This window comes from Camelina sativa, chromosome 4, assembly GCF_000633955.1.
Source record: "Camelina sativa cultivar DH55 chromosome 4, Cs, whole genome shotgun sequence".
NCBI lineage: Eukaryota > Viridiplantae > Streptophyta > Magnoliopsida > Brassicales > Brassicaceae > Camelina > Camelina sativa.
In genome coordinates, this window is record NC_025688.1 from 14,027,187 (window position 1) to 14,041,817 (window position 14,631).

The window sequence follows — 14,631 nt, forward strand, 5'->3', positions numbered from 1 at the left end:
AAATAGAGTGAAAGAGAGAGCAGGAAGAAACATACGAAGAATTCATAGGTTCCCATGCTGAGAAACTTAGCTCAGTTTATTTGTTGAACAAAAGTTTAATACTTTGAGTGTTTTAGTCGATTGCCTAGTATATATAAAAACAACACATAGTCACTTACCGCCATTGGTTACAAAGACAAAGAGATAATGCAAGTGCATTATTAGTAATATATCCGACAATTCCCAAGGATCTTTATTTCAGTCAAAAGAACAATAGTAATAATAAACACCATTCTCGGAAGAACGAAGAATATGAGGGAACTTGCAGCAAAGTGGTCTACAAATAGAAGTGTTCGATACCACTCTGTATGAGTCTTCTACCATTGAAATGGGTCCTGGGATTTGATAGAAGAGGTCTCCCACAACGCATGAAACATGCAAAGTGACCCCACAAACATCGCATGTATAGAACCATATCTTTGCGTCTACCTTTTTTTTCACACACATCACACCAGTAATCGCCATCCACATTGTTGTCATTATATGACAAGTAAAGAGGATGATCATCGTACCTTTGCTTCATAACTTCCCTTGGTAAAGTAGCGAACCTGAAATGCAAGCTAAATTCACACTCATCAGAACATAACATATGCCTGAACATGTGTGGTTGATAACTTGTAGTTGTGTCGCAAGCATCACACTTAGAGTTGCATATCGACTTGTACTATAAAGGATGCGGATGAATTTCGTGGGAAAATGGTTCAAATATTGAACCGCATCGTACATCCATAACTTGATCATCACGAGCTATATACGCAAAACCAGTGAAATATTGGAGACAAAGAGTACACTCTTTTCTTTCGCGGAAGAATCCTTGCTATCGCTTGTGTGTAGAGTGAAGGGTATATTGCACAAAACATGCCTTTTCTTCCTAGGCATAACAGCACATGCTTGATGTATAATGAAACTGCATTGCTCACAATTATAGAACGGATCAGTATTGATCTGGAAGACGCATGCTTCACAAAGCTTGCTTTCGTGGAGAATCCTACCATTCTTGTTGAGTATTAAATTATGATCCTGACTCATGTGCTTTATTGTGTTCTCGTCATTCACTTCAAATGGTGGAATTTCTTCTTCTTCGAAGTGTTCCTTCTAGTTCAACCATATCCCATACATCTTTTCTAGTTGCACATAACGAATGAACGACATAATTGGGACATTTCGAGCAAGAGTAAGCCCCGTAGAACCCATCCACCGTTTTACGACAAACTCCGCAGTTTCGATTCCCATGTCCGAGATGCCAAGTGTATGAGACGCGATGATCATGACGGTTGATGTTTATGATGCGGGGTAAGTCGATACACTGCCTATAAATCATAAAATTGCATTGAAGACAAAAATAAGGGCTTCGGTCGCCAGAGCCGGCCAAGAGGCCAAGGAAGCGAAGCATTGGCTTGCGGCCGTACATAATAAATATAAAATTTCGGCCATTTTCAGTAAAAGTTTTCCTTAGGCTAGTGGTTAAGTTGTACTAAAATTAACACTACCTCTCAGGTTCGATCCCCATGAGCTGCAATTAGTTTTTTTTTTCTTTTTTTTTGCCTTGTAGCCCTAAAGAGTTGAGCGCCGGCTCTGTCGGTCGCCTTTGATCCCACAAGCATTGCATGTAAAATCGAGAATTCTTGGAATGAGGTGAAGTTGATGCTCGTGGGTCGTCGGACTAACAACAACAAGTGGTGGGGGGTTTCCCTCACATGACATGCATATGCTTACGTTACAAACATCACAGTGGTAAAGCTCCACTTTTTGGTGTTGATGTAAATTGTTCATTTCTCTGTTAAAGAGTTCATCCTGATACTTTATCCCACAAAGAAGGCATCTATTGTCGGCGTAACTGGGAGCTCCAAGTTTGAGATTTTTGAGGGATGGGATCTGTGGTTTGCATCTGGAGCAAGAAGGACTTCTAGGAAAGTCGAATGAATGTATAGATTGCACTGACGAGATTCGTAATAAAGTTTTTTTACCATCAAGGCTAATTACAAACTTACACTCTCTGCAATCGACATATCCCGAAAGCCCTGATACTTTGGAAGGTTCAAGTGGATGTTCATGCACCTTATGATTCTCAATAGAAGAGATCCGTGCACAAACCAAATGCAAACTGAAGTCACATATTGAACAAGAATAACCAAGCCACACGTATTTCTTACAAACAGGACATGACTTATAGCCAGGAGTTTTCATGAAAAGCTTGAGAGGATGCTCAGGGTGGGCATGGTGGCTGATCTCGGGTTTTGACTCAGTGCACTCCTTATGGAACACCTTATCACACCCCAACTCATTGCAACGATAACCTCCATAAAAGTAACCTTCACGTGAGCACCCGGCACATCGGCCATCATAGAATCGAGCAAAACGTAACAAAGGATGTTTGTGAACCCGTAGCTCCACCTGTTCCATGTTGGATTTACTTCCAAATCAAAGCCCCAACCTCTCTTCTCTAGTGATCTCAATGTGGTTATCAAGAAAATGGATTTTTTTCTTTTTTCTTTGACAAATCATATTGATAACTTAAGTAAAATAGTTTAAATATATCCGTATATTTTAAATTATCACCAGGCAACTTGAAAAAGATTCTTCTACCGATGAGACCAGAGAGAGAGAGAGACAGCTAAGTCTGACCATGTTAATCGATAAATTCCGAGTTTAATTCATTAACAATACCCAATAATACTGTTATTAAAAATCATTGGGTCCTAAACTCCTAATCATACGGTACTCTGCCCAAACTACTACTACTTTAGTCTTATGTTAAAACGTCTACTATTTGAATTATCTCCCACTTGTGCGAATCCTATGTTTGTGACGAATGTGTGTTATATTTGGCCGTTATTAAATTGTTATATCTTTCTAGAATTTTGCTAGAGCAAACTAATCCAAAACGGCAAAACCATCGATCTGTTGCTATGATGAAGCTGTTTTGGTGATAAGTTTGATATGGTTGGTTCACGTAGGAGAAACGCATAAGATAAAGAACCGCTGCTTAACAAGCCCGATAGCAACAACAACAAAGTACCATAAGACTCAATTTATTACTGCTTTTGGACGAATCTGTACCATAAGACTCAGTTTATTACTGCTTTTGGACGAATCTGTGCTAAATTTGGATAGATTCAGGTTTGTTGTATGAAAGAATTTTAATGGAACACAAAAACCAGCTTGATGAACTTGCCCCTGCAGTTCTCTCCATAAGGTTTTTTCATCATCATAGTTTGCTAACGCCACAGATAACTATAGAAAACCACAGATACGACTGCTGATAATTAGTATCTAGAGAACCCTTTGTTTTTTACTAAGCATCCATGAACAGAAGCATCCTGCAGTATGATTCTGATACATACATATGAAGTATATATACACTTTAAAGAGGATTTGTATTTCTGAGATGTGAAAGAACAGAGAAAGAAAAGAAAACAGAGCAAAAAATTTGGGTTTCAGAACCAAGACAGCAAAAGTGTGTGGCAGAGATGATAACCATGTAAATATATATGTATAGTTGCATTTGCAACTCTGGAGACTACTTAGGAGTTTCAGAATTATCTGCCACCAACATCCATTGTCGCCTTTTCTCCTCCCTTTCTTTCCGTAAGACTTGAATCAGGGTTAAGGACTGCAAAGGCATATGAGAGAATTGTGACGATTAACACTTTCACAGACAGAGATCTCAAGAAAAATTGAAACATGGAAACTGCTACACAAACTCTTAAAAAGCTCTCTGACTCAGCTAGTCAGCTGTACATCAAATGAGGCGCTATTATCATAATTCTATTTATAACAAACATGAGATTCGATGAAAGCTAGCCATGGACTTATTATGAGATGCAAGAACTTTTACTACGATATTGCGGATGAAACTGATATAGCTAGCTGAGTTTATGAAACAAAGAGTAAGAGAAAAACTCAAATCTATACCTCTTTCTCTTCAAAAGAACCGCGGCCTCCGATCCACAGGCTTAAGAATTTGGAAAGAGCACATTAAACTTTCGTCAACACTCATCAATGCACCCGCATTGTCAAATTCACCACAGTAGTTTGGAGCAGAAAACATAGTCACAAGCTGTCTATCAGCAAAGAACTCATACCCATCCTCTACAACCTGTGGGAACATTATAGGTTCTTGAGCTCAGATTTCATATCCCTAATAAACTAGAGGAAACATATATACAAATGTACTAACCTGGTGGGCACGACAGACTAAATCCATATCGTTCTTTATTAGAAACTCAGCAACTTTGTCAGCGCCAAAAGTGTAGGAGACGCCGCGATCATTCATCCCCCAGCCACTGACGTCTTTACTAGGATCAGACCAAAGAAGGTCACAAAGCAAACCAGAGTCTGGAATATCAGTTGGACGCTCTATGTTCTTAATCTGTTCCACATTGGTCAAATCGGGAGACAGTCCACCGTGCATACAAAGTATCTTTTCATCTATGACAGCTGCCACAGGGAGACAGTTAAAAGTGTCTGTAAATACTTTCCAAAGCTTCACGTTGAATCTTCGTTTACATTCGTCATAGAATCCGTAGATTCTGTTAATAGACGCACACTCATGGTTTCCTCTTAAGAGAAAAAAGTTTTCAGGGTATTTGATCTTGTAGGCAAGCAGAAGACAAATAGTCTCCAAACTCTGCTTCCCGCGGTCAACGTAATCCCCTAAGAATAAGTAGTTTGCTGCAGGAGGGAAACCACCATACTCAAAAAGCCTCAATAAATCTGAGTATTGACCGTGAATATCACCTGAAACAATACAAAGAGAAAAGGTACAGATCAACCTAGTTATTCACCGGAACCATCACAAAAGATATTTCAGCTGAAGAGAAACGAATATAGCAGCAAGCGAATTTGCTAATATCGAAGCAATGCGTTTTTGCCAAGAAAAAAAAAACAAAAATGAACTTGCTTTCTCTTTACAAAACCGTGCAAATCTCCAAGAAACTGAGACTACCAATCGCGCTTAAAGACAAATGTTACATATCAACCTAGGAATCCATAGGAACCATAAATAATCAACCATGAGTAAATAAAAGCAAAGAAACCAATGCACTTTCGCCAGAAAAGATTAAGAAGAACTTGCTTCCTCTCGCATGACCGTATAAGCTCTATAACCAATACCACACTAATGAATAACCAGATTCTCTCAGGCAGGTTCCAAGCATCCATGAACAGGGCAAGCCAAACAAACACATCCATCATCAATTGGTAAAAACACTTAGTTTCAAGGACTAATTTCTCCCCCACCTAACAAACATTCTTTAACCTCATGACGTCCAATTCTAATGACCTTATTAATCTCCTCTACTTTTCTTTCTTACAAGATTAGCTGCTGCAATTAATGACCTTATCCCTCTCTCTCTCTCTCGCTTCCCATTATACATTCCAACATAACTTCAATTCTATTCGTTTCTATTCCCACGAAACTAAACTCATCTCCTCCAAGAAAAGTGTAAACTCTTTCGGTAAAACAATGTAAATACGAGAAAAGCAAGATCATACACAATCATGAAATATCTCAGATCCCAAAGCGAACAAACAGACAAAAACCAAATCGAGAGAGAAAGTTAAATACCGCAGATCTTAACAGGGGCAGCGAGCTCAAGAAGACAAGGCTGCTGAAGAAAAATCTCTTTAGAGACGAAGCAAAGCTGTCGGATCTCAGACTCGTTGAGCATAGCTTGCTTCGTCGTGCCACCAGCTTTAGGGTTTCTGTAATCAAGTAAACGCCTAATGATATCGTCGAGAACATCAGGTTCCATGCTTCCCTGACCTCGTTGTGGCATTCAACTCACTAACCCACCTTCCAAGTTTCAATCTTTCCGATTGGATTCGGATTCGATCGCCTAGAAAAAGAAAAAATATAAAATTTTCAAAATCTGAACCCAAAAAAGGTGTCGCCTTTTTAAATTAATCTATCTTCCAGATTTCTGATTTTGTTGTTTATTCTTTATTACAACAAGGTAGTTTCTCTGATGGGTGCGTTTTCCGAAAACGATTTGGTAATCTCTCCATTGGGCAAGGAACCTATTTGCCTTTACTCTGTTTTTATGCACTTTAGGGTTATAAAACTATCTAAAACAATAAATATTTTTTGCTGCAGATTTTGCTCATACATGCTTTTTAGGAAGTTTTTACGTTTAATGCACTGATTTTAATATTAATACCAAAAAATTTAAAATTAAATTAAGATAAAGATTAAAAAAAATGAAAAAATCTTTCTATCTCATTCAAACAAAAATATTTAATTCCTTTATTTGATATATTTTGATAAAAATTATATATGATTGATTACAGTAATAAAATATTATCTCATAAAAAAATTTTAAATTAGTACTAAGGAAAAAAAATAAATTTCAGATACACAATTTTTTAAAATATAAAAATCAATTGTGTTATAAAATCAAATCTAATAAAAAAAATCATATATTTAATTTGATGTCCAGGCGAGGCAAATCAAACTGATGACCTCACATATCCTAAATCATTTTCTTTGACCACCAGAAAAACGAAACAATTTTATAATCATGAATTTAACTCGTTTTCATATTTAATTGATCGCTACCACCTATGTTTTCGTGTATTTTATTCAATGTTTTCTTATTCTTCATATTCTTTCTTGTCATTTTTATTGTCAAATTTTGTGTTAATTGTTCATCGTAAGTTTTACCGTTTGGTTTTTCGTTATACTCTTTTTCTTCTTCTTCCTCGTCAACTTCTTCACATTAATCCACTGAAAAACTTTTTTTTAGACTATCACACAACTTGTTAACCCATCAAACTCCAAGAACAAAATCATTTCTTTTCTCGTAAAATTTGTGAAATTCATGATTACCATCATAGTCAACACATACACCCAATTATTGAAAATTTTATCCATATATTTATTTGGTTTTAGATCCACGCGTTTAGAAACTTCTCAAACCAAAATCCTTACTTGGTTTATAATATTTTAAAAACATAATAAAATATACTAATAATTATTTATTTAATATGAATCATATGATATATAGAAATATGAGTACAGTATAAGAACATATTAATTATAAGTAAATAATATCAATTATAATATATCATCAAATAATATCAACTGTATCATATTATCAAATAAAAAATAATTGTAACCGTATATAACAGTAACCGCTTGAACCGTAACCGTATTTAAACGTAGCCGTTTAACCGTTTGTTAAACGGTTCTGGTTAAGGTTATAAAAATTTCTAACCATAACTGATGGTTAATAAACCTTAACGGTGACAACCGTAACCATGGTCATGCCTATGTATAGCTAATAAAACATGTGTGTTTATCGTCCATCTTTCTTCTTTAAACCTCAAAATTTGACTCAAACATCAAATTAAAGTCTTGCGATATCAATCCTTCTTCCTTAGACCCAAAAATAAATAATTAATGAAAGAATATCAACTCATCTATAAAATCATACACAAAATATGTTTTACAGCTCATAAGAAATAAAAAGCACAAATGTAGATAAATAAGATAATTTATGTTTTGCATCAATATTTATAATATTTTAAACTTTTAAAAGGTTTCGAAATATAAAATTTGAACCTTTTAAAAATTTTCAATATTTATAATATTTTAAACTTTTAAAATTTAAAACTTATAATATTTAAAAAAAAATTAAAAGCTAAGAACTTTTAAAAGTTTCAATATTTATAATATTTTTTTTGAAATTGTTTAAAGTTTTAATTTGTTCAAATAAAAAACCAGATCAAACCAAATAAAACTTTTAAACTTGGACGCCTCATAAATCAAGCTTTCCTGCTCATTCGTTGTTGGAAGCATATTAATCTTATTTATACTGGTTCTGAACCATTGTCTAAAAAATTTGTAGCCGATGTGGGATATTGTGCTTAGTTATCTGATTACCATAAATTTAAAATTTCTAGGTTTTGAACCCAGCGTGGGTTTAATTGATATATTTTGATGAAAATTATATATAATTGATGACGGTAATAAAATATTATTTTATAAAAAATTCAAATAAGTATTAAGGAAAAAAATTAAATTTCAGATACACATTTTTTAAAAATATAAAAATCAGTTGTGTTATAAAATCAAATCTGATAAAAAAAATCATGAATTTAACTCGACGTCGAGGTGAGGCGAATCAAACTGATGGCCTCACATATCCTAAACAATTTTTTTGACCACCAGAAAAACAGAAAAAATTTATCATTATGAATTTAACTCGTTTTCATATTTAATTGATCGCTATGACCTATGTTTTCGTGTTTTTATTCCATGTTTTCTTATTCTTCATATTCTTTCTTGTCATTTTCATTGTCAAATTTTGTGGTAATTGTCATCGTTACTTTTACCGTCTGGTTCTTCGTTATACTCTTTTTATTCTTCTTCTTCGTCAACTTCTTCACATTCTTCCACTGAAAAATATTTTTTTTAGACTACCACACAACTTGTTAACCCATCAAACTCCAAGAACAAAATCATTTTTTCTCATAAAAATAAAAAATAAGATAAAAATAAAAAATTAATGAAAGAATATCAACTCATCTATATAATCATACACAAAAAATATATTTTACAGCTCATAAGAAATAAAAAGCACAAACGTAGATAAATAAGATAATTTATGTATTACATCAATATTTATAATATTTTAAAATTTTAAAAGGTTTCGAAATATAAAATTTGAACCTTTTAAAAAGTTTCAATATTTATAATATTTTAAACTTTTAAATATTAAAAATTATAATATTTAAAAACTTTTTAAAAGCTAAGAACTTTTAAAAGTTTCGATATTTATAATATTTAAACTTTTAAAAATTTCAAATATTCTAATATATTTTTTGAAACTTTTTAAAGTTTTAGTTTGATCAAATAAAAAAACTGGATCAAACCGAATAAAACTATTAAACTGGGACGCTTGATAAATCAAGCTTTCCTGCTCATTCGTTGTTGAAAGCATATTAATTTTATTTATAATGGTTCTGAACCATTGTCTAAAACATTTTTAGCTGATGTGGGATATTGTACATAGTTCTTTTATTTCCATAAATTTAAAAATTTTCTATTTCTAAAAAATTCTGGAAATTTAAAAAATGTTAATGAATGACATGTCAAATCCTGATAGGATGTTTAAAATAATTCTTAATATAGAAAATTCTGCAAATTTTAAAAAATGTTAATTAGTGACATGTCTAATCACAACTGAATGTTTTAAATCCTATGTGGAAGCCTTTAGGAGCTTATAACTTCTACTTTTTATTATTATAGATTTGAATTTATATTTAAATTATCTTGAATTATTCTATAATACATTTAGTTAATAAAAATTGTGCTTTTCCTGCATATGATTAATATATATTTTAAAAACGGATATATATTACTCAATAGATGAATAAAAAATACGGGTACAATATCCCACATCGCCTAAAAAATTGGACAACAGTTCAGAGTCATACTATAAAAGAGACCAAAATGATTCATAATACAGATGAGTAGAAAGCTTGATTTATCATGCATGGTTTATTCCTGTTCTTTATGTTAAAAAATTTTAAAAGTTAAATATTATAAATATTTATATTTTTTTTAAGTTAAACTTTATAAAATCTTAAAAATATTTTAAATATTTCAACTTGTAAAAAAAGTTAGAAGACCTTTAAAATATTAATAATATATTTAAACTTTTACGAAACTTCAAATATGAGAAATACTCAACCGTTTTAAGAATTCCAAGTATTATAAATATTCAAACTTTATAAAAAAGCCAATCTTATAAAATGTAAATGGTTACAACCTTAATAAATAACATATCAACTCAATCTAATATTTATAATAAAAAACAATAAATATTCAAAGTTAAGATTATATAGTGCGAGTTAAAATATCTCGAGACGAAGTTATATAGCGGGACGGGTTTTGTCGATATTTATATAAATTTAAAATATCATTAATTTGGTGTTAAACGGGTAAAACATCATTTCAATATTTTGTTAACACTATCGATATCCGAGAATAGACATATTTAATTAAATTAATTAATAAATATTATGTAAAAAATAAATTATATTGCAGTATTATATGGTCTAAACTTTAAACGATAAAATTATTAATTATTATATAATTATAACATATTTAACCAACAAATACAACTTATTTATTAGTTATAAATAATTTTTCCCGCAGTGTATCGCGAGTCCTAATCTAGTTTCAATTATATTTAACTTACAAAACATCCATTTAACACACAAAAAAAAACTGTAAAACTAAAAAATAATTTTATATGATTAATAATTTATCTATATATACATATTTAACCAATATTGTTAAAAATTTAACCCTACTATCATGACATACTACAAAAAAATATCATTACATTTTAATTTATATATAACTAGATTAGGACCCGCTCGATGCACGGGTTTTGAAAATGTCTGCTACTCCTTCTTCGGTCCCTTATAGATTGATGTTTTGACATTATCACACATATTAAGAAATAATTTAATTTTTTATGGACAACATCAATCTTTTAGGGACAACAATATATCATAAAACATCAATCTATTAGGGACAGAGGGAATAAATAAAATTTTGAAAGAATATATTAAGATTTTTTATAAATAAAATATATTTTCTATAAATAAATATGTAAATATTCTTAATTAAAGATATGTTTTTACTTTAATACACTAATTTATAGTTTTATTTTTTAAAAATATTATTAAAATTATTACAATAATCTAAATCTATATTATCAGTCACCAAAACTTTTTTCAAACAATAATCATTACAAATATTATTACAATATGTCAAACTCATGACCAAGCAGAGGAGTAGATAGTCAACCAAATACAAATATTGTCAAATTTAAAAAACGTTCCGCAAATTATTCATGTTTTACATGGACATAACCCATTAAAACGTCATCTTATTAGAATCCACGAACAATTTTACTTTATGTTTTACCACTAAAAAATGTTCTTACATCCAAAAATATTTTATTGTTAAAGTTTGGTCTTATCACCACATATAAAATGACTTTGTGAACAAATTAAACCAATTTTTGTTCATTTACTTTCAATTTGACGTAGTTCTTTTTCACCACTAAAATTTGTTTGTGACAGTTTGTATAACCACTAAAATATTCTTTAAAATTGTTTACTCAAAAAATATTGTGGATAAAAATAAAAAAAAGATATACACGATTGCAATGAGTTCATGACCAACCCACTAAAATTTGAGAAATTCAAAGATAGTTAACTTGATATAATAAAAATTAAAATTAAAAAATATAAGCACGATGATCTATGAGTCTTAGATAATTTAGAGATATAAAATATAAACAAAAAAAACAATTTAAAAATACTACAACATTAAAAATATTAAGAAAAAAAATATTGATCTTACATATCCTTAACCAAAGAAAAAAATTCAAAATAATATAAAAAATATATTTTAATATCATCACAAATTTCTAATAAGAAATCAAATTTAACTAACTAATATAACTAAAATATAAAAATATTACAACTTAATTAAATTAAAATCTTAAAAAGAAAGAATTAACAAATATTGATAGTTCGTGGATTTTTTTTACAATAGGTTTATAACTTTTCTTTTTAATTTTTAGTTTTTTTTAATGTCAACATCTTATTAATACAAGTAATGTGTGTCACGATCTTTTTAATGAGTAACTTTATTTTTTAATAACTATTGATCTGACATATCCTTAACTAATGAAATAAAATTCAAAATAATATAAATAAAATCATCACGAAATTATAATAAGCAATCAAATTTAACTAACTAATATAACTAAAATCTAAAAATATTACAACTTAATTAAATTAAAATATTAAAAAGAAAGAATTAACAAATATTGATAGTTAGTGGATTTCTTTTTTACAATAGGTTTAGAACTTTTACTTTTTAATTTTTAGTTTTTTTTAGTTAGTGGATGTTTTTTTACAATAGGTTTATAACTTTTTCTTTTTAATTTTTAGTTTTTTTTAATGTTTTAGTAAATTTATTATTGACACATGTCAACATCATATTAATACAAGTAACGTATGTCACGATCTTGTTAAAATTGATCTGACATATGCTTAACTAATGAAATAAAATTCAAAATAATATAAAAATATATTTTAAAATCATCACGAAATTATAATAAGAAATCAAATTTAACTAACTAATATAACTAAAATCTGAAAATATTACAACTTAATTAAATTAAAATATTAAAAAGAAAGAATTAACAAATATTGATAGTTAGTGGATTTCTTTTTTACAATAGGTTTAGAACTTTTACTTTTTAATTTTTAGTTTTTTTTTAATGTTTTAGTATATTTATAATTGACACATGTCAACATCTTATTAATACAAGTAACATGTGTCACGATCTTGTTAATAAGTAACTTTGACATCAAGCTTTATATAATAAGATAGCAATCCGAATAAATGTCACCAAAAGTTGTGTCTTTTCGTTCGTGCCTTTTGGATAATTTCCAAAAAAATCTATAGAAATTATAAATGGTGTGTTTTACAAAAAGTTGTGATTGTTCACTAGAAAGGTTTTTTTTAAAAGTTGCAACTGTTCATTTTAGAGTTGTGTTTATTCGAATATTCATATCTTTTGAAATCTATATATATTTGTCTGTTTGAACTATTTTCATTTTTTTGCTATGACACAAAATAATATAAAATTTCAATCTCAACAGTTTTTACAGCTTTCTGAATTATTCTCTAGAATTCATTCTTTTAAAAGTAAAGAAATTCGTCCAATTCTTGATTTAACAAAAGACTTTTGGAATGATGAATCTAATTTATTTCAATAGTGATGGATTAATTTTGGCACAAGTAAATAATGAAAGGAAATGTTGTTAAATAAAAATATAGGTTATCCTCAAAATAAAAAAGGAAAGAAATGTAATTTCAATAGTGATGGATTGATTTTGGCACGAGTAAATAATGAAAGGAGATGTTGTTAAATAAAAATATTGTCAAATAGGGTTTTATGTGCTGTTGTGCTATATAACTTACACATAACGCACACCTTGAGGAACACATAAATGTTAAATTTGCATTGTTAAAAAGAAATCATGAGGAGATTACCTTTGCATCTCCTAGACGAGAAGGATTAATTTTGACAAACAAAATATGTACAAACAAGCTTCCAAGTTCCGACCTTTCTCATATTTTGATTTCGTATTAGGCCACACATTTTGGGAAGCTACCAAACTCGATGACCTAGTTAATTTAATAACTAACTAAGAGGGGGTTAATGTTTCTATGATTTTAATGGATTTGGAAATCCAAACAAAAATCATGTGTTATTCAATCATTGATTTTAAAATACTTATCAAAATTATGTGTTATTGGTTCTATGATTTATAAATTCTTGTTAAAATACCATGTTATTCATTTAATGATTTGTTTTTGGATTTCAAAATCCACATTATGTTTTAAATGGATTTGAATGGATTTGAAAGTGTAAAATAAAAGGATTCAAATACAAGGATAAAACATGTTATTTCAAAATCCATGTATTTTGATTTTTCGATTTACAAATCCATATGAATTTAGAATTCATCTCTCCAATAACACCCCCTAAGAAACCTTTATATATTGGTTTATAAAACTGTTTAAATATTTTCGAAATTATTTAATAAAATTATCTAATATATTTAATTTATTAGTCATAAATCTTATGAAACAATAACAAACTATTTATAAAAATTATAAACCTTAATTTTATTTATAAAACTAAGATTAAATATTTGCATCCCTAAATCTTTTAATAATGACATATATATTTTAAAACTAAGATACAACATTGCTTATATTTTTAAAAATATAAATATTATATATAATTTATTAAATATTTTTCTTATTACACATCGATGCAGTGACATCTTATTAAAATCTAAAAAATTAAAAATGTTATATTTTATTTAATATAGTATATACAAAAAAAAAGGTTAAATTGAGATTTCTAAACAGTTTCAATACGGGTTTTATTTTATTTTCTGGATTTTACCAAATTTATATAATTCAAGGATTTGAACATAATATCATGTCCGAAAATGAGTTAAAATCAAAGTATGAAACTAAGTAAATTAAATGTAAAAGATTATAAAGTGTATTGAATAAATCAAATAAAACTTTGATTGTTATTTTATAACTAACAAATTATAGTAAAGTTTACACAAATATTTTCCTGTGCTATAACTATCTGTAACATTATAATTCTTATGTTATTTTACTGAATAAAAATTCACCTAAATATTTTCGTGTATAACATTTTGGAATTTTATTTAAAACCATAGTGGTAAGAAATTATTGAAAAGACCTCACACGTTGACTATATAAAATTTTCCACGATTTATTATTATTCTGTATTGCATGCAATTGTTTAGTTTCGCAAGTTGGCTACGATGACGTTTCTTTCTCGGTTTCTCCATCACCCCTTTTTATCACTGATTATGATGATTATGATGATGATGATGATGGTTTGGTCGGTTTTAAAACAACTAGAAATGAGCTAGTGTGTAAAATAAAGAAATGATTCTGGAACTAGATACATTGGTAAGACATGAATCAATGATTAAATC

The 14,631-nt window shown here is 29.4% G+C and overlaps 1 protein-coding gene and 1 pseudogene across 1 annotated transcript; both read right to left on the reverse strand.

Annotated features, from left to right (window-relative positions):
• LOC109132496 lies at window positions 238–2,523 on the reverse strand (annotated as a pseudogene).
• On the reverse strand, window positions 3,306–6,062 carry LOC104780493 (serine/threonine-protein phosphatase PP1 isozyme 5-like). The gene is made up of 4 exons (XM_010504996.2): window positions 5,609–6,062; window positions 4,220–4,779; window positions 3,955–4,138; window positions 3,306–3,652 (listed from the first exon to the last, which is right to left on the reverse strand). Exons 1-3 carry the CDS (start codon window positions 5,817–5,819, stop codon window positions 3,965–3,967), a joined length of 945 nt encoding a protein of 314 aa, XP_010503298.1. The 5' UTR covers window positions 5,820–6,062; the 3' UTR covers window positions 3,306–3,652; window positions 3,955–3,964.

Coding starts and splice junctions, on each gene's coding strand:
- LOC104780493 (XM_010504996.2), bottom strand. CDS start 5,819: ATGCCACAACGAGGTCAGGGAAGCATGGAACCTGATGTTCTCGACGAT. Junction 4,780..5,608: donor TGCCCCTGTTAAGATCTGCG/GTATTTAACTTT, acceptor GTATTGTTTCAG/GTGATATTCACGGTCAATAC. Junction 4,139..4,219: donor TAGTCTGTCGTGCCCACCAG/GTTAGTACATTT, acceptor ATGTTCCCACAG/GTTGTAGAGGATGGGTATGA.